At 34.3% G+C, this 26944-nt stretch overlaps 1 protein-coding gene across 1 annotated transcript in view; it reads left to right on the forward strand.

The window, feature by feature from the left end:
* The window catches only part of PARD3 (par-3 family cell polarity regulator), a 659823-nt gene that overhangs the window by 378204 nt on the left and 254675 nt on the right, over positions 1–26944 (forward strand). The window contains exons 7-12 of the mRNA XM_027841563.1: positions 4169–4294; positions 5815–6197; positions 11817–11956; positions 14704–14832; positions 18643–18681; positions 26512–26700. Of these exons, the coding sequence (XP_027697364.1) occupies positions 4169–4294; positions 5815–6197; positions 11817–11956; positions 14704–14832; positions 18643–18681; positions 26512–26700 (1006 nt within the window). The remainder of the gene's footprint in view (positions 1–4168; positions 4295–5814; positions 6198–11816; positions 11957–14703; positions 14833–18642; positions 18682–26511; positions 26701–26944) is intronic.

Raw genomic sequence — 26944 nt, forward strand, 5'->3', positions numbered from 1 at the left:
GTGTTTTTACCAGAGGTTAGGATTAATAACATTCTAGTCTTGACATATGAGGGCTTATTTAGATTAATCAGAAAGATAAATTATTGAAGAAGTGAAATATGTTTAGCTTATAACTTTGTTAAATCATTTTTGAAGGGATATCAAACAATATGATCAGATTTATAAAAGTTTGCATATCACTTAATAAATGGATTTATTCATCTAGTCTGTTGATATCAAATAGCCCTCAAAAGGATTATCATGTTACTATATCATGAAAATGGTTGTTCAAAATTTAGTTGAAAGATCACATGTTTTAGCTAAATAGTAAAAGGACTTCTAGGAGATGGATTTTCTGAAGTTAAACAAAATAGTACTGTGATCACTGAGGATGATTTTAAGTACCCCCTCTTGTTAATGATTCATCTCAGCACAAACTCCATTATGATGATCACTGTTAGTAGAATGCTGAATGATTTCTATTATGAACACGTTGTTTGCATTCCTCTAAAATCATATTATAGAAAATGAAGGATAAGATGATGTATATAAAATATTTTCAAGAAGATTTTTAAAGATTCTACCAGTGCTGAAATCCTTGCAATAAATGGTTGCTTACATATAAAATATCTCATTTTGGTTTTAAAGAAAAAATATTTTAATAGCTGAGCACTATGGCCCAAACTCATCATTTCTCACATGGTTGCTCTGTTCTTCATTTCTCCAGAAACTCATTTCTTGAAGATAATCTCGATTCTAAAACTCACACCTCCTTAGCAACTTAGTACCCCCATCCCTATCAGTTCTCTCTGATTAGAGAGGTTGGGGCTGGACATTGGAGTGCTCCTCTCAGTTTCTCCATTTAAGGAGGGGGACCAAAGCAGCTACCTCATAATTTCCATTCAGTTGTAGGATTTCATCATGCCTCATAGCTGATACCTCTCTCCCTCCAACTCTTCTTTTCAGCTTCTTTTTAGGCATAGTCTTTCCTCATTAGATCATGAGCTCTTTGAGGGCAAGGACTGTCTTTTGCCTTTCTTTGTATCCTCAGTGGTTAGCATAGTGCCTGGCACATAGTAGGGGCTTACTAAATGTTTATTGACTCACTAAACTCAACAGTAGTGGCAGGTAGGTGGCACAGTGGATAGAGTACGGGGTCTGGGGTCAGGAAAATTCGTCTTCATGGGTTCAAATCTGACCTCACACACTAGCTGTGTGACCCTGGGAAAGTCACTTAACCCTATTTGCCTCAGTTTCCTCATCTGTAAAATGAGCTGGAGAAGGAAATGGCAAACCACTCCAGTATTTTCGCCAAGAATGCCTTGAATGAGGTCACGAAGAATCAGATATGACTGAAAATGACTTAACAATCGTAACAACCTCAACAGTAAATATTTAAAGACCTAGCAAGCTGATTATATAGCTTTTAATATCTTATAAACTCATGCTATGACTTCAGGCATTTATAAGCATAGTAATCTTTACACATTGGGGAACAGGGAGCCTACAATTTGAATGGTTCTGTTATAATTTTCCTTTTTCACATGACCTGTTTACTGATCATGTCATCGTTTCTCTGTAGTTGTCTTTCAGTGTTTTTATAAATGACTGTGTAAAAGCAAAGCAGTATCTAATATGTTAATTTTATTTTTCAAATTTCCCACTTCATTTTTCATAGAATCATAGCTTAGGTCTGAAGGTCACTTTCCTTGATTTTTACCAGGACCACTTAATCAAATCAATTTTATGAGAATCTGTTCTTTTTTGGGTGCTGAGTAGATGACTGACTTATTTATTTATTTTCATTCTCCAAAAGTGAATTCAACACTAAGAAAGTTGCCTGGTAATTTGTGAATATCTTTCTAGAATCCTACCTATTACGTAATTTATTGAATGGTTATTCAAATTAACACTCACCTTTGTCCTTTCCCTTGAGATGCTCCATTTTCAATCCTGGTCCTATTCATGAATGATTCTAGCAATGTATACACTTATCATTAAATTCACTGAAAATTATCTTTAATACTTGAATTTTCAAAATGGTTGTTTTGTGAAATCAGTACAGTCATAGGAGATCTGCCCATTTGAAAATATTTTTATCAGTTATATTTTCTTTTAATATATGACTTAATGGATTAGCAGGGTGATTCTTAATTAACTTTTAGTAAAGTTCAAAATTTTGTCAAAATTGAACCATGGCTTCATTAGTTATAGTGATTTAAGTAGACAACAAAATGAGAAATTTTGTTGAAATGGATCTCTCTTATTTGAACTAACTAAGACCCGTCCTTGATATGACTTTCATGGAGTAGCATCTCAACATGAAATCCCTGTCAACAGTGATCATTTCATCTCAATGTGGTCACTAGACAACATTGTTTGACTTAGCTAGATAAATAAAACATTTACTAAGTGCTCACCCCATTCCAAGAATTTCCCTAAACCTGGTTCTTCATTCAGTTACCATTTATTGAATGTTTAATCCTATTCTTGGATGAATAAAGGACAGGCTCTGACCTTAAAGAGCCTGGAATTTGAAAGGGAACTAAAGTCCTATGATGCACATAAATATTAAGCAAAATCAACTGTGAAAAATGCCATGGAGGATATAAACAAAGAGTTATGAGAATGAGCAGTGGAAAATAGATCACTAGAATCCATGTTCATCAAAGAAAAGATCCTCAAAGGCAAAAACTTAGATGATATATTATTTCATTTTAAGATAGTTTTCTATTGGTGAACTTCCTGACTTCCAAGAAGTTCCAATAACTTCCATATCACTTTGCAACATTGCCAATTTGAGTATTTAGATTGATTATCTGAAATATAATTGAAACAGGAAAGGTAACACTGGCATACAATGTTTTCACAAATTATGAAAATAATAATAAATCTTTAAGTATTAAATTCCCACATAGATATGATACTTTTTTTTTTTAGTAAATATATAACTAAATCAATGCACAAATAGACAAAAATATGCCAACTAGGCAAATAATACTATTAGTTACCAATTGGCAAAGTTGTCATAAAGGAATCTTCCATGTGTTTCAGCACTCAGAAAGGTGTTAGATGAGTGAAGAATTCATAGAATTGTACGTTTTGAGCTGGAAGGGACCTTAAAGTCTAACTTCCCTATTTTGCAGATGAGGAAATTGAGGCTGAGGGAAGTGAAGTATTTGGCCAGGGTCACATAGCTACTAAGTCAGTATTTGAGGCAGAACTTGAACTCAGGTCTTCTGATTCTATGCTCAACAGTCATTCACTGTGCTGTCTAGCTACTCAGTACTGCACACCATATGCTTTTAATTCATGCTTTACTTTTCTTAGTATGTTCCAAATACACCTTTCAAAGCTTTACCCAACTTTTTGGGGGGGGGTTGGGGGTCATATTTAGGTAATTTGAACAGTAATTTGGAGGGAAAGATCATTAGGCCTTGTATCAGCCATTGCCTTAAAATTCCTTATCTTGATTCTGTCACCTTTTCAAATAGAAATACAAATATTAGCCTAGTTAGTATTGCGAGAAGTAAAGTGTTTTGAAATGCAGAATGTAAAGCATCTACTGAATGTAAATGCTAACTCAGGAAATTATTTCTTCTGTAAATCTCTGAATTTATCTCAGATAGGAAAACCTAATAGTTGATGAAGCTATGTATGTTTCTCCCAGCTATTCCTCTGTTAACTACAGGCTGTTGAGATCAGAAGTACCTGATTATCTTTTTTTTTTCTCTCTCTAAGAGAGGCATCCTCACTCAGCATGGCATGAAACTGGCTTACAGCAAAAATCCTGCCAAAAGTGTTGACAAAAACATGCTTCTCACATGTTGCACACTGTGACATTCACTGAGCCATCAGGCTAGCTCTTTTTCAAGCAGTTGTCCATGAACAGAATGTTATAGTTTGTTTCCAAAATTTGTTACTCTGATATGTCAGAAAGTGATTTCTTCCTTTCTTAGCAATGGGTTCTTTTCATGATGGAGATAACAAGTTCTTCCGGATATTGTTACACTGCTTACCTGAAATAATGAGATGGCAGTCCCATTCAAAAAATCACTGGTAGTGGGTTAGTGTACATCCCACCTTCCATTGAAAAACCTTGTGAATTTCATAGTATTTTTAATTGAGTAGGATCATATGAACCTAGGAGATATTGCATATATAATCATTTGCATTCTTAATGTTCCAGAACTCTGGGGTTATTAGTGAAACGACTGGAAAAAGGCGGTAAGGCTGAACAAGAAAACCTTTTTCATGAGAATGATTGCATTGTCAGGATTAACGATGGAGACCTTCGCAACAGAAGATTTGAACAGTAAGTATACCTGCTATAAAACATCCACGCTTTCAAGCTTTAGATATCCTGCAGGGCAGGTATTTGAAACCTTTGCAGCAAAATGTCTAAGTATGGCTTCCTGATAGCAATGTTTTTCCCTTTCCTGCCTTTAAAAATTTTAATTAATTAAATTACTACATAATCAGGGCAGCTAAATAGCCTTAGTAGATAGAGTGCTGGTTCAGGAGTGAGGAATACCTGAGTTCAAATCTGGCTTCAGATACTTATTAGCAGTGTTACCCTAGGCAAATCACTTAATGTCAGCATTAATCCACTTGAAAAGGAAATGGCAGATGACTCCAGTGCCTGCCAAGAAAACTATGGACTGTGTGCTCCACAGGGTCATGAAGAGTCAGGCACAACTGAACAACTACAACAATAGTTGTATAATCACCTCCATTAGACTACATGTGAAATGTCCTTTGACTGATAGGGCTCATCTCTTAAATCCAATATGGTCCCATTTCACTTTTACTACTCTGCTACTTGTTTACTACTCTTGCTACTATCTTGGGAAAATCCACCATTCTTCTAGTTTTCACAATATCTTTTACTTAAGGAGTTTCCATGCTATTTTTAAAGATTATTCTTAAGAAAAGAAAAACTCCTGTGAATCCTAGTATGAAAGAACTGCTCTGCAGGCTGTCTGAGTTTTCCTGCTTTGGTGCAGGCCAATATAGAGAAGCTATAAGCCTAAATTCCAGGGGATCTTTGCTATAGTTTTCTAAGTAATGTCTAAAAGAGAAAACAACATTTCCTCCTCTTTGGTGTTTTTCAGGGTGGGCTGTGTAGTGGAAGGCTTAAGTAAATATTAGACACTTCTATTTGAGGAATTAGAATGAGGTACTATAATTTGTTTAAATATAACCATACCACGTAATGAAATGGAACCCACTACTTTTAATGTTTTAAATTATGTGACAAATAATAGCAGCCCTGAATCTGCACGTAAAAGAATCAAAAGTAGATGTGTGCTTAGATTTTTGATGACTTTTTTCCATATATTTACAGCGTGCAATAGGGAGTCAACTGATAGTTATCATTTAAATTTCTAAATAAATTTGTACAAAATTTTATTCCTTGGAATACTTACAAATTTACTGTTAAATATTTAAAAATTATTTTGGAAAATATGGATAATGATATTTAATTTCATTGAAGATGATATTTAACTTCATTGGAGGTTTAGTGATGTACATAAAGCTCTTAATTAATATGGCCCATAGTCAAGAGTTAGTGTATAATATACTTCAGTTATAGTTCATTTTATTCTTTATTTTTTCCCAAGAATGACATGTAATTCCTATCTGGTGCAGCATCTTTGGTTCATCAAAAGATGTAAGGTTGATTGACCAATAGGTTATTGGTATTTTAGTTTTCATTTTAATTTCAGCAATATCTGTCAGTTCTTGTTGCTTAATTAGGCTACTTAATTATGCTCATAATGCTCCTAGTCTGCCAGTCTTAATTTGCTAATTTTCATTCATTCTGAAACCCAGAGCACAACATATGTTTCGCCAAGCCATGCGTACACCCATCATTTGGTTCCATGTGGTCCCTGCGGCAAAGAAAGAACAGTATGAACAACTATCTCAAAGTGAGAAGAACAATTACTATTCAAACCGCTTCAACCCCGACACACAGTATATGGATAACAAGAGTGTTAATAGTGCAGGACTTCCTGGACTCCAAAGAATACCCAGACTGAATCATCAGGCTGACCAAACAGACTCTTACTCACACCTACCTCATAGTGCCAACATGGCAGGAAAACTGCCATCAACTGTGTCTCCCTCACAGCAAAATGTCCTTAGTCCAACTCCAAGCAGTGGTTATAACACCAAAAAAATAGGAAAGAGGCTTAATATCCAGCTTAAGAAAGGTAAGACTTACATTCAATTTTTATTGTGTTCAATTTTTATTTTTTAAGAAACTGGTTTTTTCCATTATATTGTGAGCCATCTTCAGACCATTGAACCCTAAATAAATACATATGAGGTATTTAAAAATCATTAAACATGTAAATATCAGTATATGTTTCAAAGAACATTACTTTGCTTCCATAGTTCATGATTTTAGACCTTATTTTTGATAATAACTTTATTAGGTTATTTCTACTGCCAATTGTGAGGGAAAAACAAAACTTGAAGATTCTAGTAGGTAAAAGAAACTTCTAGATATGCTATAATCAAGTGGAAAATAGGCAATTATAACATAATGGAAATTTTGGTGGAGGGGTGGATTCAGAGAGGGAGGAAAGATAATGAGTTCATATTTTGGACATATTGAATTTGAGGTGCCTATATCTGGTTTGAGATGTTCAAAAAGCAATTGGAGCATTGGAACTCAGGAGAGATTTTAAACCTGGATATAAGGATTTGGGAGTCATCTTTCTGGAGATATTCATTGAGCTCTTGGAAAGCTGATCAGATCACCAAGTGAGATGGTATAATGTAAGAAGACAAGATGGCCAAGGATGGAGTCTTGGGGACACCCATGTTTAATGCATACAATTGGGGTGATTTTATAGCATATATTTGTCATGGACCTAGTCAACACGGTTTTGTGAATTCTTCCAGCTCCATTTAGCAGCACATGAATAGAAGTGAAGGAGGCAGATGGTGAATGTGATCCACAGTCGGGCTTTGAAAAAATGTAATTGGGAAAGGACAAGGGAGCAATGGATTTGAGAGTGGAGATAATTGGAGGCAATTTGATTCAACAAGGGCCTGTTATGAGGAAGAAATGGAAGTGTGGCCAGTGTAGGGGAGACAGATTGAGAAAGGATGATAGAAGGAATGAAGGCCATGGTGAAGAAGAAAAATGGCAAGAGGTTACAAGGCATAGAGAAAGATGAAATGATAAAAGATGATGATCAGAAAAAATGATTTCAGAATCATGAATATAGACATGTGATACATCTGAGTGATGGCAATTTCAAGGAAGGATATAACATCTCTGTGCATAGTTGAAGATGAATTGGGTAGTATGTCATGTGTACCAGTGGGTGAGATGGAAGAACTGGGAGAGTGGGGTATTTCAGAGGAATATAAGCATTTACATAGGAATGCCTTACTATGAAAGTGTGATAGAAAGACTGTTAATCAGAGAGGCACTGATATAATTGAAAAAGGAAAGAATGTCCTGGGTAAAATGTCCACTAGGATCTGGATCAGGTGATAACTGTGGACAGCATGAACCTCAAATAAGGAGATGTTGCTAAGTTACAAAGGTACCTCAAACTGAGTCATCACTCCTTTGCTGCCAGTGATGTGTTAATACCACCTTCAGCTCAATTATAGCTGCAATATTTATTTCTTTTTACTGACTCAACTGGTCAATTCAGTCAAACAATTGATTTGCCTATATTTAAAAACTGAATTGATGAGTTGTTTCAATATACCAACTCAAATACTTTCTGTTCCAACATGTCTCCATAGGTTTATTATTATATTTGAAAACAGGCACATTCAAGTGAAGTAGAAGATAGACGAGTAGGTACTCAAGAATGATTTGTGGAATAAAGTATGTCTCAATCCAGAAACACATGAAAATGTGTCATTTGAAAAAAAATCATAACCTTTATAGCTTATTTCGCTTATGACAACATTAATGTTTTCCACTCATTTCTCTTTATCAATATCATTGAATCATATAATTTTTCACTTGATAAGGTATCCTGCCTCATTTGTAAAATAGGAAAACTGGTGCCCAAAGCAGATGTCAAGCATCAGATTTAGACCTCAAATCTTCTTCCTGTACCAATGCCTTATTTTCTACTTTCAGTAGAGAGTTGGAGGAGTTTTGAATATAAAGTGTTTATCTCCTTTCTAAAACTGTGTTAGCACTAAATGAACTTCCCATGAACACCACATTGCTTGTTTCTGGTTTCTGAATTTTCAGCTCTATAAACCTCCCTGACAGAAGCTAGAGTTGACAGCTTGTCTGTGGTGGATTTTCCTCCAACAAGACTTAAGGGCATCAGCATAAATCTAATTGTGGCTCTTTCAGTTATGTTTTATGGTCACTGAATGACACTCCTCATTTAGAAAGAATATAATGAAATAACTTAATAAAATGTCCATAGAAAATTGACCAAAAATATGCCTCGGGCTTCTCATGGTGACAAATTTCCCAATTTTATGTCTGACTGTCACTGGAACTATTCATGTAAAAGTTACTGCTTTTCTAAATATTTTTGGTCTTTTAAGCAGCTCCAAATCCATTAATTTAGAAAATTACCATTTTTTTCACAAAATAATTTTTTAGTAAGTATATTTGAAAAATTCTAGCATGATAGTTAAACTCTGGTGATGATTTGAAAATGTTGTCATCAAGAAAATTTTTTTATATTCAGAAATTGTAGTTAGTCATTTCTAATAAAATATTTATTTCACTTTAAAAGCATTAGAGAGTAAGCAATGTACTTTTAGCAGTGTTTAATACTTAATTTTTGTTTCTTAGATTAGAAAACAACAGAAGAAATAAGTAACAGCTTCCTTTTTTAGCCTTTTTTTTTTTAACATTTGTTAATACCAACATGCACAGTGGAGGCCCAACTCCCTAATGCTATTTTCATTTGATTACTGGGGTATCATCCATGTGGAGCAATAAATGAAGCAAAATGTTTAACCATACCCCCAAGTAGTGTATTATAAGTATGAATAGAATGAGGATTTCGATTGTCTTTGATTATCTCTAATGAAGGATGCCATTAGAAAAGAGGATTTAAGGAACCTAACAAATACAATTTCAGTAATAGGCAATGGTTATTTTACTAATTGGTGTCATTAGGTTAAAATTTCTTTGTAGCTTTCACTAAAGCATAACATGTCCAAGACTTCAGATTCCAACTAGCATATCCTAAATAATAGTGATTTGTTGCAAGGAAATCATCTGTCTTTATCTGATAAAAAGTGAGACATTCTTCATTGAAGTGATTCTTTGACATATTTTTGGAACTATGACATCCATAATGACAAAATTCAGACAGCCCACAAGTCTTTGCTTCTATAATTATGATTTCTTAATAGTTATTGCCATTTTGGCATTTTCAAATACTCTGATCTTTCACAGGAATTAGCTTTTTAATAAAGTCAGAGGAGAAGGTCAGTAATATGTTTCAGTCAGTACAGAATGTTTTGTTGGCTTTTCTAAATGAAAATTGATATCTATTTATCTTTCTTTTAAAGGTCACTGCCTGAACTTTTAGCATACAGATTTAGGGGTTATTGGTGATATTTTAATAATACTGAGGTTCACACAACAGTCAGTCTTTATAGTTCATACAAATTAAGATGGCAAAGTGAGAGGAGTTTAGATTCACCCCCCTTATTAAAATGATATTGTAAGTCACTAGGGTCCCATTAAAACAGACATGTGGGAAAATTCCAGTAGAAAATTTTGAAAGAAATATCATGGAGATGGTGTATTATGCTTGTGATCCTAGCAAATAGCTTAAAATATGAGCAATTACGAGCACATTAAATTATTCCATTGAAACTGACCAATCTTGAGAAAAAAATCAGTTTTCATTTTCTCTTACTGAACAAATTCATTACTTTGGAGTCGTAATAAGCAAAATTTTGTTCTAGATATAAACCTATTTGCAAACTTTTCAGGGGTGGAGGGGAGGGAGGGTATTTTGTGTGTTCTGATTTCTCTCATATCCTACTGTCCTTTCTCCATAATTCTTTTGATAATTCTCAAGTTATTCATGTAAAACTTATTTATTAAGCTGTCCTGTTTGCAGAGTATAACACAGCATAGTTCCAGGCTGGAGGTGGGAGTTGGGGGAGAGGGTGGAAAAGAAGGGAAGGGGAGAATGCTAAATAGTTAGGTTCTCTTATCCTCATGGAATCTTGAGGCAAGTGTTTTGGTGAGGGGGGAAGAGGGTATATCACAAATTGATAGATTTAATAAACAGTATTACATGTTAAATACTTTTGGGAGATGGAAGGGCCAGGCGATAAAGATGTTATCAACCAACCAAGGAGATCAGAGAATGCTTCAGGTGGCATTTAAGTTTGGTTTTAAAATACGAATAGTTATTCCACTGGCAGAGAAGATTTCAGAAGACGATTTAGATATAGGCAACAATGTGAGGACAAAGGCACAGAGGTGGGAAATGGGTGAGAACAAGCAGCAAAAGACAATCTGCTTGGGTAAGGGTTTACATTATGAGGGTTGAAAGGTCTATGTAAAGGTCACCCTCAGATGCATATCATATACTTAAAAAAACCAAGCTGATGTAATGATTATTTTTCTCATCTATAAAATAAGACAGTTGGGTTAGATCACCTCTAAGGCCTTTTCTAGGTCTGGATCTACGATCCTTTGAGCATTTTTATAATATTGTAGTTGTCTTTGTATGTATCATATGTAGCTATCAGATAAACTCTGTGACGGAAAGCACTTGGCTTTGTGCTCACTACACCATAGCTAGTTAATAAATGTTTCTTGAGTTAAAATGACCTGAGTTTCAACTAAATGAATTTCTTTCACTTTTATTTAAACCAATATTTACTAAAACTGTAACCTCAAATTTACATATTCCTGGAAAGTTTATAGAACCCTTCCTCATCACAATTTTGTGAAGTAGGTAATTGAAGAATAGTTGTATTGATCAGGAAACTGAGGTAGAGAGATTGTAATTGTCTTGTGATCACATAGCTAATAAGCTTATATTTTTAAATGTTAGACTTCAAAACTTTGTTTATGTATTTACAACCAGTAATATTTCTTTTATATATGACTTGTTATGATTTAATGATATCCATATAACACAGAGTCCTTTTTATCAAGTGTGTCCAAGATAGCATTTTAAACTGAAATAAAATCTAATGTCTTCAAAAATAATTTTTGAAACTAAAGTAGAAATTTGTCATAATTATAATTGACAAATTATTATCTTTAGATTTTACCTTGCTTCGTTTTGAGTTATTTCTTGTCGGTTGTGGATACACATAACCTTCTTCCTACATTATATTCAACATATAGTACTGCATGTCAGAAAATCCTGCCAAAAACTTAAGAACTGAAAGTATTCAAATCAGTCCTATTTTAATGCTTCATTAATTTCATCTCCATTAAATGTAATTTGATCATTTTTTGAGATGGTAGCCAAAGAGTAAGATGATTTTTTTAATCCAGTAATTATTTTTTGTCTTAGATGGCACAATTCCACTTATAGTTTGAGAAATAAACATAGGAACACTTAGCTAGAATGTAAGAGTACCAAATGAAGGTGGTAAAATTCAGTCATTGTCAGTAAATTACATAATTTAAGTTTTAGAAATTTCTTTATTCTCTACCTGCAATGCTGTTTATTCTCCTGACTTCCCTTAACTTTATTAATTCTGTCTCAGAAAATCTGAGCATATAGAATTGATATAGAACAAGAATGCCCATTTGCAGTGTTTTGTGGGATCATTAATAAATCATCTAAAAGCAAAGCACTTTCAAATGGTGAAAATCGCAATCATTTCTATTATTTGCCCAGGTTCAGAAGGTTTGGGTTTTAGCATCACTTCCAGAGATGTTCCAGTTGGTGGCTCAGCTCCAATTTATGTGAAAAATATCCTTCCCAGAGGGGCTGCTATTCAAGATGGTAGACTAAAAGCAGGAGATAGGCTTGTGGAGGTAAGTGACTTATTCCTTTAATCTTTAAAATAAAACCCAAACCCATAAATCATTTTGGGGAATTACATGACTGCTTCTTTTATGCTGCCTTGTACAGATATATGCTCAGGTTTAAACAGTAAATTCTGCTTTGCAGCAGAGTACATAGAACACAGTTCAATTAGTGTAATGTTTTTCTCTCAGTGTGGGGTTGTGTCTACATGACGACAAAACACCTAATCAATCCATTCATTTCAGTCAAAAATTAAGGTAGTCATTTAGGAAGTTGCTTTTCATAATCAAACATTTGGATTGACGGAGTTAAAAAAAATATTTTGCTGAAATTTTGAGTGAATTAATAAAGCATTTTGGTAGTATATAGATTTAGCCCTTGTTTGGATTTATTGCTTGATTAGGAGTTTATCTGAGGAAACAGAAATTCTCTATATCTTTTGACTGGAAAATATAAAAATGAAGCAAATGAAAAGCAGTTCACGGGAAAAGAACTGGAACCAAAAAATAGCAGCCATGGAATAAACACAATGAATTGAGACAAAAATTTAATGCCAATAAAGATATCTTTGGGTGGATTATATCTTGCATATTTATGAACTTCTATTATACTTCCTTTGAAATCAACTCTAACAGTATGTAGAGGAAAAAAATAAGCTTTTTCATTCCTCTATTAAGCTGTTTCTTTAGAAAACATCTAGTCTTTCTATCAGCAGAATCACCTATCCTTCAATTATTGAGAGCCAGTGGATCAATTATGAACATTAATATAAATGGTGAATATATCACTGTTCTGTATTCTCTATGTATTTCCATTCATGTTTTTGCTTTTTCTTGTCTGCATTTTCCAAATGCTATCTTCAAAAACTAAATTCTTGCCACAAAGGCAGGACAATATATTTTACATTTCTTTCATTTGCACTTCTAAATCATACTATCACTTCCTTCCTACTCCCCTTACATCTCTCCATGTTTTCTGCATATATTGAATGAAATGCTTAACTTCTTGCATTAACATTTCATTTATACATTTAAGGCCTTCTCTATAAAGATAGACTTGAAACTCATAAGACTAGATGAGGTGAGATATTTTGAGAAAAGATATATACTTTGCACAAGCTCTTGAATTTTCCATAATTGTCAGGTTACCATTCAAGACATGGTGAAACCTTTTTCCCAAATACATTTTTAGAGTGATCTCTCTAGTACCTTAAAAATTAGCAATTCAGATGAAATAGCAGCAACTTCCTTTAAAGATCATTTAATCAACAAGTACTTATTGAGTACCTATTACAAGTACTAGGCATTAGGAATATAACTACAAAGAGTATAATAATCCTTACTTGCAAGAAGTTACTATGGATACATTTGGTGTGACCTCAGAAAAATGTAGGTGAAGGAGTTATTTTTGTATTTGCCATTGATCATTTAGCATCATTTTGTTGTATCTTTTTGTCTGTGTCCATGGCCTCAACCCTTTATATTCTTATCCTCTGCTTAATCATTCATAGAAGCTGTTTGCACACAAAATAACAACTAATTTTTCACATCTGAATAGCCACAGTAATATTTTTTAATGTGCCTTATTTTTTTGTACAATGGGGTTATATAGATACCATCTTTAAGTTACTCTATAGTAACTTATAGTTCCCCTCCCCCCTTTCCTTTTTTTCTTTTTTTTTAGCTAAATACACAGAACTTTGTTGAAATAACACTTTTCTCCTTGAATTTTTTAGTTTTTCTGAAGTCACAGGTTTTTGTTGTAAATTACAAACAACTTTTAATCACAATATAGGAAGGTTGTTCTCCCCTTCCCCTCACCCCTTAGAAAGCTGTATAATTTCTGGGGGAAATTTTCTTTTCAACATTAAAATAATGAATTTCTATATTTTCTATAAGACTGTGGGACTTGAAGAATCTCAGAGTAGAAGAGTTACCAGGCAGGGGGAAGGGGCAATCACTTTTCAAAAGTTTTTCAGGGTTAAAACTTTCAAATTAAAATTGAGTCCTCATGCACTTTCAACATGATTTTCATTACCTGCTAAAATAGCAAAGACTTATTTCAGTGTTTAAAGGATTTATTATATAAAATGTCCTAGAAATTTCATGTCACAGCCAATAGTATTCAAGCCAGTCAGTATTTTCAAATTCCTATTCAATACTTCAACTCTTCTAGGAGGGTTGCCATTTATTGATTTTAATGGCTACTATTTAAATTTCTGCTACTATTTTCTTATGGATATATGAAGCATTATTTTAGCTATAATAAACTCATTGATACTTTTCCTCCACTCTCCCATGTGGTGACTACATTTTAAAAGATTGATTCCAATGCATTAGTTGTACCCAGTCATATCCATCTCCATAGATACCCATCATGTGTTGGAAGCATAGTTGAGTTCTCTAGGACTACCAGAAGACCCAATTTATGGCTGTTTTCACAAAGTCTTTGGGTATGGACCCAATGACAGTTTGCGTACCTGTTTGTCCGAGGACCAGCTGGGCTAAATTCAGAGAGGCTCATCTCTACAACTTTGGTTTTTAGACTCTGCATTGTTTTTTCAGCCACAGAAGCTGTACCAATGTGTGGAGAGCTCTGATCTGTGTCAGTGGAGAGAGTTTGCACATTGATTCAATCCCAGATTTTATGAGTCACTGGATAATATATTCTGTGGAATAGTTTTATCTTCAGCTGCACCATTTGTCTTGCATCTTGTCTAGTCTAACAGGCTTTTTCAATGCTCTATTTGTTTTAGGTAAATGGAGTAGATTTAACAGGCAGAACCCAAGAGGAGGTTGTCTCCTTGCTTAGAAGCACCAAGATGGGAGGAACTGTGAGCCTTCTTGTCATTCGCCAGGAAGAAGCCTTCCATCCAAGGGAAATGGTGTGTGAGATAGAGGCTGTTAAAATTTTCAGATTAACATGAGTCATTGAGCTGGTTTAGCTTCATGCTGAGAAGTTTGTCTTGAAACTACCATTTGTGTATTTGTTTACATTTTTCCTTTCCCTGTAACTTCTCATCCTTTTTCAGTTCTTGAAGGCTGACCTGAACCACTGAGAAAAAGTGGTCTTCCTTTCTATTTCCATTTAATTCTCTCCAGATAGATATCAAATCTCACTTATCTAAAATGTAATTTTTTTATTATACTATGTTATGGAAATGCTTGCTTTATTTTATAAACTAAAAATCAAATTAAAAGGAAAGGAAGAAGACTACTGGAATTTAACTTCTTGCAGGTCACACTAAAGTGGATAGGGATGTCAGGGAGATATAGTGTGCCTTTCAGTTAAAGATAAGGCTAACTAAATAGGAGAGCCTAATCATCAGAAGGGTGGACACCAGGGGATGGTATTTTTAGGTCACAGAAACTCATGAAAAAGTTTGCTAAGGGTTTCAGTCTGCATTGGTGGAACAGGAATAACCATTCTTACAGAGTCATTATTCTTTGAAATATTTAAGTAACCTGTTCAGACTTTCAAAAATTATCCCTCTAATTTGTTTGAAAAATAGATAGTTGTTGTAAGGTCCATGTAGGCATAATTAAAAATTAGTTTATAAGGAAGGAGTGTTTAACATTTTTTTGTTTCATGGATCCCTGGAGGAGTCTGATGAAGCCCATTGACCCGCTTTAAATGCATTAAAAAATTCTTAGGATTTCAAAGGAAACTAATTATGTTGAAATGCAGTGTGTGTGTGTGTGTGTGTGTGTGTGTATAAAATATACACAAGCATATATGTATATACACACACACATATATATACATCTATATATATGAAATTCACTGACTATGTTAGAAACCTCTGTTATAAAGGGAGTTCTCTCTCTCTCTCTTCCTTCTCTCCCTCCTCCTTCTACCCCTCCACCCCCAAGTTATAGTAAATGGTAATTAATATAAAGTTGCTGCATGATCTGGGCTTGAAGACAAACACATGAGTGAGTTATTTCATAGATGTCACATTTTAAGAAACCTGCCTTTAGCAAACTTGCCATTTGTCCCACTGTGTGATCACAGATCTTTCATTGCATCTATAACTGATCATTTTGTTGTATGGAAAGAAGTAATTTACAATAAAAATAAATGAAGGTGATAATTTTTAAATTAAAAAGAACTAGTATAGAGCAGACATCCCACAGCTCTTAATTAGCAATACATTGAATGTTATGTAGAATGACTCAAGTGAGATGAAATAACCTTTGTCAATTCCCCTTTTCACTTGTAACAAGTTCATAAATATTTCCAAGTATTATACAGGAATTTTCATCATAATGATATTCTTCAAAGTAAGCACATTAGAAAGGGAGTAATGGGAAAAAGGTTTTGTTGTAAACTGTTCATTGGAACTTGCTTATAAAAATGACATACTTGGATAACTGAGTAATGCCTATGCCTTTTGATATGATACAAATTGTTTAACTGAACATCCATAGTATCAGGAATGTTTTAAAATTCATTTTATTCTAGCTATTTTAGGGTATTTAACATCAATCACAGTTTGCATTTGTTTTTTAAAACAGTAGTTAGACTGAATGACAACTGTAGTGATGGCTAGGTTGCAAATAAAGTAAAATCATGTTTGCTTAATCTCCTTGAATATAACTTTAGTTACCCATAGATGTTGGTTTGGGAAAGACTGGATACATTTCAACAGTGTGGGAATCATATCATTTTGTTTGAATTCTCTGTAAAGTTGGATGAATGTTTTAATTTAGCTTTCTGGGCTCCTCTGTTATAGTTCTCAGCAATGTTTGAATAATGTTTTGCTCTTTTCCTTCACTTAATTTAGTGATTTAGTTTCTTCACTATTCTATCTCACAATTCCTCTCTGGGGTTAGGTCTAAAGCACTCCCCTAAATAGTGAATATCTTCTTTTTTTTTTTTTTTTGGCTAGGCAATGGGGTTAAGTGACTTGCCCAGGGTCACGCTAGAGAGTGTTATGTGTCTGAGGCTGGATTTGAACTCAAGTCCTCCTGACTTCAGGGCTGGTGTTCTATCCACTGTGCCACCTAACTGCCCCTAAATAGTGAATATCTTCTAGGCATCTGGAAACTCAAATGATGCTTTGATTCCTTTTCCTGCAGTCTCAGCCTAGAAATTGTTTAGTAGTAGTAGTAGTAGTAGTAGTAGTAGTAGTAGTAGCAGCAGCAGCAGCAATAACAGTATTAGCAGTAGGAATGATGATAATAATGATAATAGTTGCATTAATATAGTGTTTTAAGGTTTTACAAAAATTTTTACACATACTTGATCCTCATCAACTCTGGGAAGTAGGTGCTATTATTATTCCTATTTTATAGGTGGGTGGAAACTGAGGTAGGCAGAAGTTAATTGACTTGCCTAGAGTCACACAGCTACTGAGTTAGTATATTGGATCACATTTGAATTGCAGACTACCTGATTCAAAGTCCAGTTCTCTAACCACTGTCCCACCTAGCTGCTCCATTGCATCTGCACACTTTCCCAGATTTTATACCAAAATATAAAGGACTTTTGGCTTTTAGTTTTTATTTTCTAGGTTCTTCTCCCTTATTCTGGAAACATTTAAAAACATCAATTTATTCCATGTGTGCATTCCTTTAGGGAATGAATTGTTTCAAGGAGGTGGGGATGACATTAAAATGTTTTTAATTTAATTTTTAATTTATGGAATAAAACAAACATTTCCATAACATAGAATAATAAAAAATATGATTGCACATGAAACTGCAAGTCTATTATGAACAATTTACTATTCTTTTAAAATATACTATAAAATTATCATGTAGATTTCTCTTTTTTTCTTTTTTCCTTCCCCTATCCCTATGCTCAAGGTGGCTACCATTAGACACAAATATGTATACATATATATAAAATTATTCTATGCATACTTCTATTTATCGATTCTTTCTCCTGATGCAGATAGTCTCTTCCTACATAAGTTCTTTGTAGTTAATTTGGGTATTTATAGTAGTCAGAATGACTTACTCAAAGTTGTTCTTGAAAACAATATTTCTGTTTTCTTGGTTCTGTTCATTTCATTCTTCGTTATTTCATGCAAGTCTATTCATGTTTTTCTAAAATGACTTATGTATTAATCCAGGTTACTATCTATAGTCATATTTGTTTGTTAAGGGTACGTATTTTTAATTAGCCCTACTTCCTTTTTATCTTACTGTGAAGCTACAAATTCATTGAAAACAATTGACTATGAAAAAGTGAAGTGTGATGTAACAACAAAATATTGCAGTTAATTTAAGGTTACCTTGTAATTCCATACATTCCCCAAAGCTCCTTTTTTGTCATTAATATCCTTTTTATATATGGACATAGTCTAAGAACTTAAAAAAAAGGGTAGCATTCAAACTAAGTTGGTGGCACAGTCAAGTAATTCTGTTCATACATTAGTATTATCATGGATTTTAGCTTTTAAGAAAAATGTAAATGAAGTTATTATTTCTGATTCCACAAAATAGTTATGTATCCTAAAACCACCTATTGTTAATATTTATGCTTTTTTGAATTTAGACCAGTGCTACTTATATGTTCATTGACTGGGAGTATATTTTATTCTTTAGCTTAAATTTGCATACTTCGATTTTTAAGGACTCATTTTAAAAATAAATTATATATTTTTTAAATGTTGTCTCCCTATGTTGAAAAATATTTAAAATAGTATTGATCATGCTAAATTGATGTTTTTCTTTGATTCTTATAGAATGCAGAACCAAGTCAGATGCAGATTCCCAAAGAAACGGTAAGAATTTTATGTTTTTGGTTTTTTTTTTGCAGAATGTAGTAATCTTGGGAAGATATATGAGTCTAATGTTTTTATTAATTGTCTTTACTAATCACACTTGAATTTTATTTTTTCCTCATATCTTATTGTGTTTCATAGATTTATAATATAGTTTATAAAGCAGTTAGATCTTTTTCCCCAAAATAGTGAATATCTTCTAGGCACCTGATTGAGAGACACCTTGAAACATTTCTAAAATTACATACAAAATTGAGATACTACAATAGTTTTCTATTTCTTTCCACAATGAAGAAGGAATAAGCATGGAGGAGCACTTTCATTGACTTGAGAGATTGTCTGCTTTGAAACAAATTAAGGAACCACCCTCTGTTTATTGTGTGGGAAATGATCCCTCCCCAAAGTGGCAACAATTTCTTTTTGACTAGAATTAGATGACTTTGCCATAGTTAGAAGGAATTATGGAAATTTTAAGTAAAATTTACGAGGTCATGAGGACAGATAGATGTCTCTGAGAAAAATGGCATCCCAAACAGCCAGCAGACCTGAGCTTGTAGCAGACCAACTATAGCTGATGAGTTGGGCACCTTCATATGATGAAGGAAAAACCAAGGAAGGAAATAAAATTCTGAATCTAGGCTGGCAAATGGATATCATTTATTGCCTTCTGTTCTTATGTTGGGCTTTGGGAGATTCTCATAGAGTAAACACCACCCACTTTTTAAAAATTCTTCTTTAGCTCCATAATGCTTAGGAAATACTTATAATTATTTAACAAAACACATTTTATTTTAATGCTTGGCAAAATTATGAGAAATCAAAAATCTTAGATTTGAGTTTATTGTAATTTGAATTGTTTGTAATCTCTGTTCAGAAAAAGCATAATCAAAGTAAAAAAATTGTTTATGGAACTTGTGGGTGTTTGATCAGATTCCATAAATAATGATTCTGAGTTAGTTAGAAATACTCTTATTGTTAACTCGAGTAGACAGAAACTTAGTTTTTTGGTCTTGATAAACTATTGCTGTAGACAGGCAGTATATATCAATTCTTATGTAGATTAAGAATCCATGTGGAAGTATTTATTCTTGCTAACAGAAAGCATGTTGAAAATTTTTTTTTTGTTCTTTGTAAGAATGGCTCCTATTGCACTTTTCAATACAATATCACGATAACATTGATAGCATTATAGAAAATTAGTTTAAGAAAGCAGTTTTGTTATTGTAGTAGTAACTATTTTAAATAAAAGTCTTGAAATAAGGAAAATCATTCGAAATGAAGTAATTCCACCTTTCTAGTTCAGTACTTGGGGGAGGAAGCACAAATATAATCTGCATCTAACATATGAAAGATCTCCAGTTATATTAGGATTAAAACAAAAGCAAACCAAATTTTCTAAAAATATTTAGATTTTGTTTCTATTATTTAGCAGCTGGTATTTGAGTTGTCAAAGAGCTTAATTATTGCCAGATGTGACATATTAGCTTAGCTAATAAGAATAATGAACCTCAGCATATATGTACAAATAAGATTCATTAGTGTTTATCTAACATATGGGGGAAATTAAAACACTTAACCTAGAAACAAAAGGGGGGGAGGGGTTTTTTAAGTTTTGATTTAAAATTAAGATGAGCTCATTTTATTTTCTATCCCTTTATTTCTTCCAAAGCATTTTGCTTTTTTAGGGATAAAAGAGTTTTGTTTTTTTCTCATCATCGCAGTTAAAATGCATGCTCCAAATGTCTTGCCCCCAAGATACGTAGGAATCAAATTACAGGTGTATACTGCAGAACACTTAATGTGTTGTGAACACTGAAATATGCTAAAACATATTCATGTAAATACTCAGTAATTTTGCTTCAGTGTCTCCACCCACCTCTTGGATTGTAATGGTAGATGTTTGCATAAGCTAGATCATTATAAATTATATAGTTTTGCATACATTGCCATTACAATATTTAGGGGGGAAATATTGTTGATATGGCTACTTCACTTAATATTAACATAAATTTCATGAAAAAAAATTTCCCTTTAGTAGCATTTATCAAAAATTTTCAGTTGAACATAACATTTGCATTGGAGACTCCTTGCTGGTGAAAAGAATTTAAAGCTCAGTTTTGTGCCTTCATGTTGAAGCTTTTTTTGTTTTTTAAATAATCAACAATCAGCATCTTTCAGCCTATTATAAGACTAGAAAGATGTGATCTACTGTTGAGGCTTGTCTGTGGATTCCTGTCTATTCCCTTCACATATTGTCATCAAGGATACCCTTGACATGTATGTAGATCATTCTCATCAAGATTTTATAAAGGTGAGAAAGTAAGCCTATGGGTTGGTCAGTCTGTCACTAAATATTTAACAAGTGATTTCTATGTGCTAAACACTTCTTGTTCTTTTGATGCCTTTGGGGATATTAATATCCTCTACCATCTGTGATTCTCCCTCTCCCCCCCCCCCCCCATTCTTTTCACATCTTTCCCTTTCAGAGAGTTTGTAAAATGATCCTTCCATGCCATCACTATTTTGTCACCTCTAGCTATTTAAAAAATTTTTTTTTTACTAAGTTACTGTCATTTATAAACACCAACAAAGTCATCATTCTATTGTGCTTCTGTCATTTTTTACATATTTTAGATTAACTTTTGAGTTAGATTTGTATGCTCGCTCTCTCTCCCCCTCCCTCTTCTCTTTCCCTTCCTCCCCCCCCCCCCCCCCCCACAAGACTTCATTTAGCCTTTCTCTACACTCACTAGATTTTTAGAGATGAGTAATAGTGATCATGAATAGGAAGTAAGGAAAAGGAAGAGATACAGCATTGAGGGGGTGGGCATGGGGGCACTTGTATCATTCTTGTAGAGAGCCATAACATAAGAATTTAAGAACTGGAAGATACCTTAGAGACCATGAAGTCTAAACCCCCGTATTTTCCAAATGATGACAGGAAAGCTGAGAAAGCTTAAATGATTTGATCTGGGCCACACAACTATTAAATGCCTGAGGCAAAATTCAAACTCAGGTCTTCTTTATATCGCTTCCCATGTTCTATCCATTGCACCACCTAGCTGAGATTCTGGGTAGAAGAAGGAAAGCTAAGAAAAGTATTGAGCTTTATTAGAATAGAATTGCCTGAGCATTATTGATAGTTTCCATTTCTGTGCTATTTCAAGGTCTCCAATGTTCTTTTTTCTCACAATATCCCTGCCAAGTAAATAGTAGAAGTGTTATCATCCCCATTTTTCAGATGAGAAAATGGAGGCTAAGGGAGATACTTGTAAATCAAATAAGTATCCTAGTGAGGACTGAAAGTACTCACCCTGAGCAGCATCAGAAGCAGCAGAAGGTTAACCATTGATGGATTGAAATGTGCTCACTAGACTCATTTGTCAGTACAGAGAGTTAAGAGTTATTTATAATAAAATGTATAGCCCAAACTTTTTTGAGAGGAATTCCTCAATAACTTAATATGAAAAATATAGCCATAAAACAGCAATTGATTTTAGGTACCTGTGCCTGGACCTGCATGGATGTATAATAAAAACATTTTATGTAAAGTGCAGTTTATCCTTTAAATATTTTTAATGATAATGAAGACAAGCCAAGCTGAGAAGAAAACAAGTCCTATTTCTACAACAAATAAAACCTGGGGACGGTTAATCTTGCCCTCTCTAAAGCTGAATCATAAATGGCCCTGTCAGGAGATTATCCTAACTTTATTGAAAAATACAATTTATCTCATATACCTGACAACTTTTCTCTACATTTTTTTCAAATGGAAATGATATGGCAACCTCAATGAAGGTACCAGTGCAAATGCTATTTAAGGAAGTTACTTTTGAAGATAGTTTTGTTTTTCTTTAAATCATAATTTAATATATTCCTCTAAGTTACTGATTTTTTGTGGGTCTGAGTTTAGATCAGTTTTCTTTTTTTTTTTCCTTCGATGAGACAATTGGAGTTAAGTGACTTTCCCAGGGTCACACAGCTAGTAAGTGTCAATTGTCTGAGGCCGGATTTGAGCTATGATCCTCCTGACTCCAAGGCCAGAGCTCTATACACTGTATCACCTAGCTGCCCCTGGGTCAGCTTTCTCTATGGGAATGATAGGACAAACATATCTGAAAGTGCGATATCATATGTCAAACTGTTGCTCTTCATGTCAACATTCAGTGGGCATACTTTCTAGAGTGGGATGGGGTATTCTCATTTATCTGGAAACTGTTTCTTGTTTCTTATAGACTTTGCTTGTACCTCCACTGGGGTAGGAAGAGCTAGATCCTTGGAACCAGTGGGAGAATTGGGGAATCACAGCATAGTAGAGGACAAGGGAATTAGGAGAGGGATGTCATTCTCTTCTCTTGCTAAAGTATCCTTGCTCCTGAGATTTATTTCCCTCCCCTTGAAGACACAGCCCTTGTTGCTGAATTTCCTGGGGCCCTGTCTGAGTCCCTCTCTTTCCAACTTGAACAAAATACAGAGAGACACACCCTCTCCAGGATGCTCAATAAATATTTGCTGGCATCTCTTGCCAGTGAAGACCTTGAAGGCACTCTTTATCTTGGCAGCTGTAGGTCTATAGAAACCCTTCCTCCTCCTTGAGCACCAAGGCCCTTGTCTTTGGAGGGTCCATGACCTTAAATTCTGCCAGCTCCCAACCCGATCCTGTTCATGTCTTCTGCACTACAGCTTTCCCCCTTACCCTACTCTGCAGCAGTCAGAAGTAAAAAAAATTCCTACTTATGCCTCTTCAGCCAATGAATTATGTAATTGTCCTATGTGCCATTATCTACATCATTTTGGGGTGGAGGACAGCTTCAAAGATTATTCATCCTGTCACATTTGATTTCTGAAGACTGTATTATCTTTCAATAGTTGTACTATACTTATGTCATATCTCTATAGTGTAAAAATACATTGTTATGATTTTAATGTGTCTAGGTATTTCCTAGGCCCTAAAGGAGAGTGCCGAGAATCACCTTATCACCCATCCCATTATTATTACAAATTACATGCTTGAGTAGCTTCATTCATTTAGCTGAAGTAATTTAAAATGACCTTTACTTCAAGAAATCAGTTTTGAATAAGAGTGTTTTCTCTAATTGTTTCAAAAGTAAGTTGATTTTTATTTCTTAAGCCTCATAGTGCATATGTCTTCTTATGAATATTTATGTTTTATCCAGTTCTTGGAAGGTAATTTACTTTTCCAATATGTGAACAGCCGCAGCATGGTGTAGTGGATGGAGGGCTATCCTTGGAACCAGGAAGACCTGGGTTCAAGTCATACCTCTGACTCATACTGGCTGTGTGACCCTGGGCAAATCACTTCATGCTTCTGTGCTCTTGACAAATTTTGAAGACTATAAGTTCAATTCATTGAGTATATATTAAGAATCTACTGCATGCCATGCACTGTGCTAACTGTTGGGGATACAAATAAGAAAAAAAAAAGTCCCTTCTCTCAAGGAAAACAACAAGAGAAAAGGAAATTACACAGAAGGTGTTCCCTTACATGGGTAGAAGTTTTCTTATCTTAGAGTTCCCTGTTGTTGCTCAGTCTTTTCAGTCATGTCTTACTCTACTTGACCCCATTTGGGGTTTTCTTGGCAAAGATACTGGAGTGGCTTATCATTTCCTTCTCCAGCTCGTTTTTACAGATGAGGAAACTGAGGAAAACATGGTAAAGTGACTTGCCCAGGGTCACACAGCTTGTAAGTGTTTAGAGTTTAGAGTCTGCCAACAAACGGTTCAAATCTGAGGCCAGATTTGAACCCAAGTCCTCATTCCATGGCTGGCACTCTATCTGCTGTGGTACCTAGGTGCCCTTAGAGTTCCCTACACTAATGAAATCCCAGGCCTAGTCCTATGCCCTAATATGTGAACAAGTCCCTGCATTTCTTTTGACCTGGAACTTTCCTTTTAGGCACAGCCAAATCCAAGGAAGATTTTTTTCCAATTAAACTCTTGTTTCCTTTTCATTTTCTATTGAAAATATGATGTTTTGAATAGCTAACCTCCTTAACAAATTGTGTTTTTGTATTTTATTCTTTATTTTTTGTTACTGTGAAAACCTGTTAGAGTTCTCAGCCAGAAACCATATCAGTGAAGTTTGACTGTGAATTGTATTGTGCTTTTGACTAGAAGTTAGTTGTGGGGGGTTGGGCTTAGAAAGTACTGTCATTGAAACCTAAAACTAGATATTAATTTAAGGGAAATTTTATCTTAAGATCACAATACATTAGAATTTTAGAAGGTGAAAATTTTCTTAGTTCATATAGAGGTCATCTATTTTCTCCCTTGCTTGAGACCATTTGAAACCATCCTAGATGAACTTCTATATTACTTTTAAAGACCCCAGGAAGAGAATAATTGAATTTTAGAATGAGAAAAGATCTCAAAGATAATGAAATCCCCTAAATTTGTTGCTGAGGAAAGTCTGCCTTAATAAGATAAGTGAACTTGGTCAAAATCACACAACTAGTTAGTGACAGAGGTAGGTTTCAAACCCAGTATTCTTTCCACTGTGCTACATGACAAATATATTCTTGTTCTAACATAGAATAGGAGAATAATAGATTTAGACCTGGCAGGGATCATGGGCCATTAAATCTCATCCCCTTATGTTATAAATGAGCAAACTGGGGCCCAGGGAAGTCAAGTGACTTGCCTGAAGTCAAAGTATTTGAGGCAGAGTTTGAACCCAGATCTTTGCTGTCTATAAAGTCTTACTATAACAGCCTAACAGTCTACATGCTTCAGGATAGGCAATTTCTTATTTTCTTTTTAATTTTCTTCCTGAATTTGGGAATCAGCCACTGTTCTTCTATATTTGAAGTCTACTTATGACCTTCTGTTATTTGAATCACCTCACCTCATTCTCTCATCCATTTTCAATAAATTTCCTGACTACCACCCTGAAAGTATAGGTCGCTCAATTATTCTCATATTTACTATGTGAATATCACAAGCCTTGGGAGACATAGGACAGTATATTGCTATTAATTTAATGCAGTTTGCATTGGTCTTCACTATGTTCTCATAAGTATGAAAAGTGAAATTAGTTGAATAATGTGGCGAACACGTTGGAATGGCAGTGTGGAATTAATAGCATATATTTATATACATTTTTTTCCTTACATCTTGACAACAGCACTGCATTGAGTATGCAGAGCACCCATTTTACTTCTGTGACAAATTAATCTAATAAGATTCAGAGAAATTTAGGCATTTGAAACAAAGTTTAACTCAAATCTTTCGGTTCCAAATCCACTATTGTTCCCATTATACCCCATTCTCCATTTTGTTTTTGTCTTTTGATGACCATGAATAATCTAGGCTTCACCATTAATAATAGAGACTAAACTATCTTAATTCTGTTATTTAAGAACACCATGAGCTCCTAATACAGGAATTGGACCAAATGAGTAATTTTATTTATTTATCTGGATTCCTGCTGTTTCTGTTTTCCTCCTGTGGCTTAGAAGGCATAAACAGATGAAGAAATTACTTTTTAAAAACCATAGGAGTCCAGAACTAAAGAATTAAAGGGTCTTCAATGCTTCCAGTACATTTGGTGTTTTTCTCATAATCTGGTTCAGATTTGTTTCAATATTGAAACAAGTATCACTTATAAATATTAACATCTGGCTCCAGGAATCATCTGGTAGAATGCATGCACATTATTAATGTGGATCTTCTCATGGAACTTCTGTGGAAACACTGTGGATATTGCAATCAAGGAACTGTTTGTTAGACTCTAAAGAAGGTAATGGGGCTAAAAAGAAACATTTCAAAATAATGTCGTGTTCTGTGTGTATGTTTTTCCCCCCTTAATAGAAAGCAGAAGATGAGGATCTTGTTCTTACACCTGATGGCACTAGGGAATTTCTGACATTTGAAGTTCCACTTAATGACTCTGGATCTGCTGGTCTTGGAGTCAGTGTTAAAGGCAACCGGTCCAAAGAAAACCATGCAGATTTGGGGATCTTTGTCAAGTCAATTATTAATGGAGGAGCAGCATCCAAGGTAAGCATAATATCTCCACCTCTATCCCTTAATCAAAATTATTTTTGGGATGATTTACAATTTTCACTTTATATATTTTTCAAATCAGTTATTTGTGATTCATTCAGTATTTGGTTTAGAAGGACACTTGAGGAATTGGTTACATTGTTGTACATATTTAGATCTACTTATATGATGGAAATTTACAAATGAGTGTCTGTGTGTGTGTGTGTGTGTGTGTGTGTGTGTGTGTGTGTGTGTGTGT

The sequence above is a fragment of the Vombatus ursinus genome, unplaced genomic scaffold, assembly GCF_900497805.2.
Source record: "Vombatus ursinus unplaced genomic scaffold, bare-nosed wombat genome assembly UNPS02014861.1, whole genome shotgun sequence".
Classification (NCBI taxonomy): domain Eukaryota; kingdom Metazoa; phylum Chordata; class Mammalia; order Diprotodontia; family Vombatidae; genus Vombatus; species Vombatus ursinus.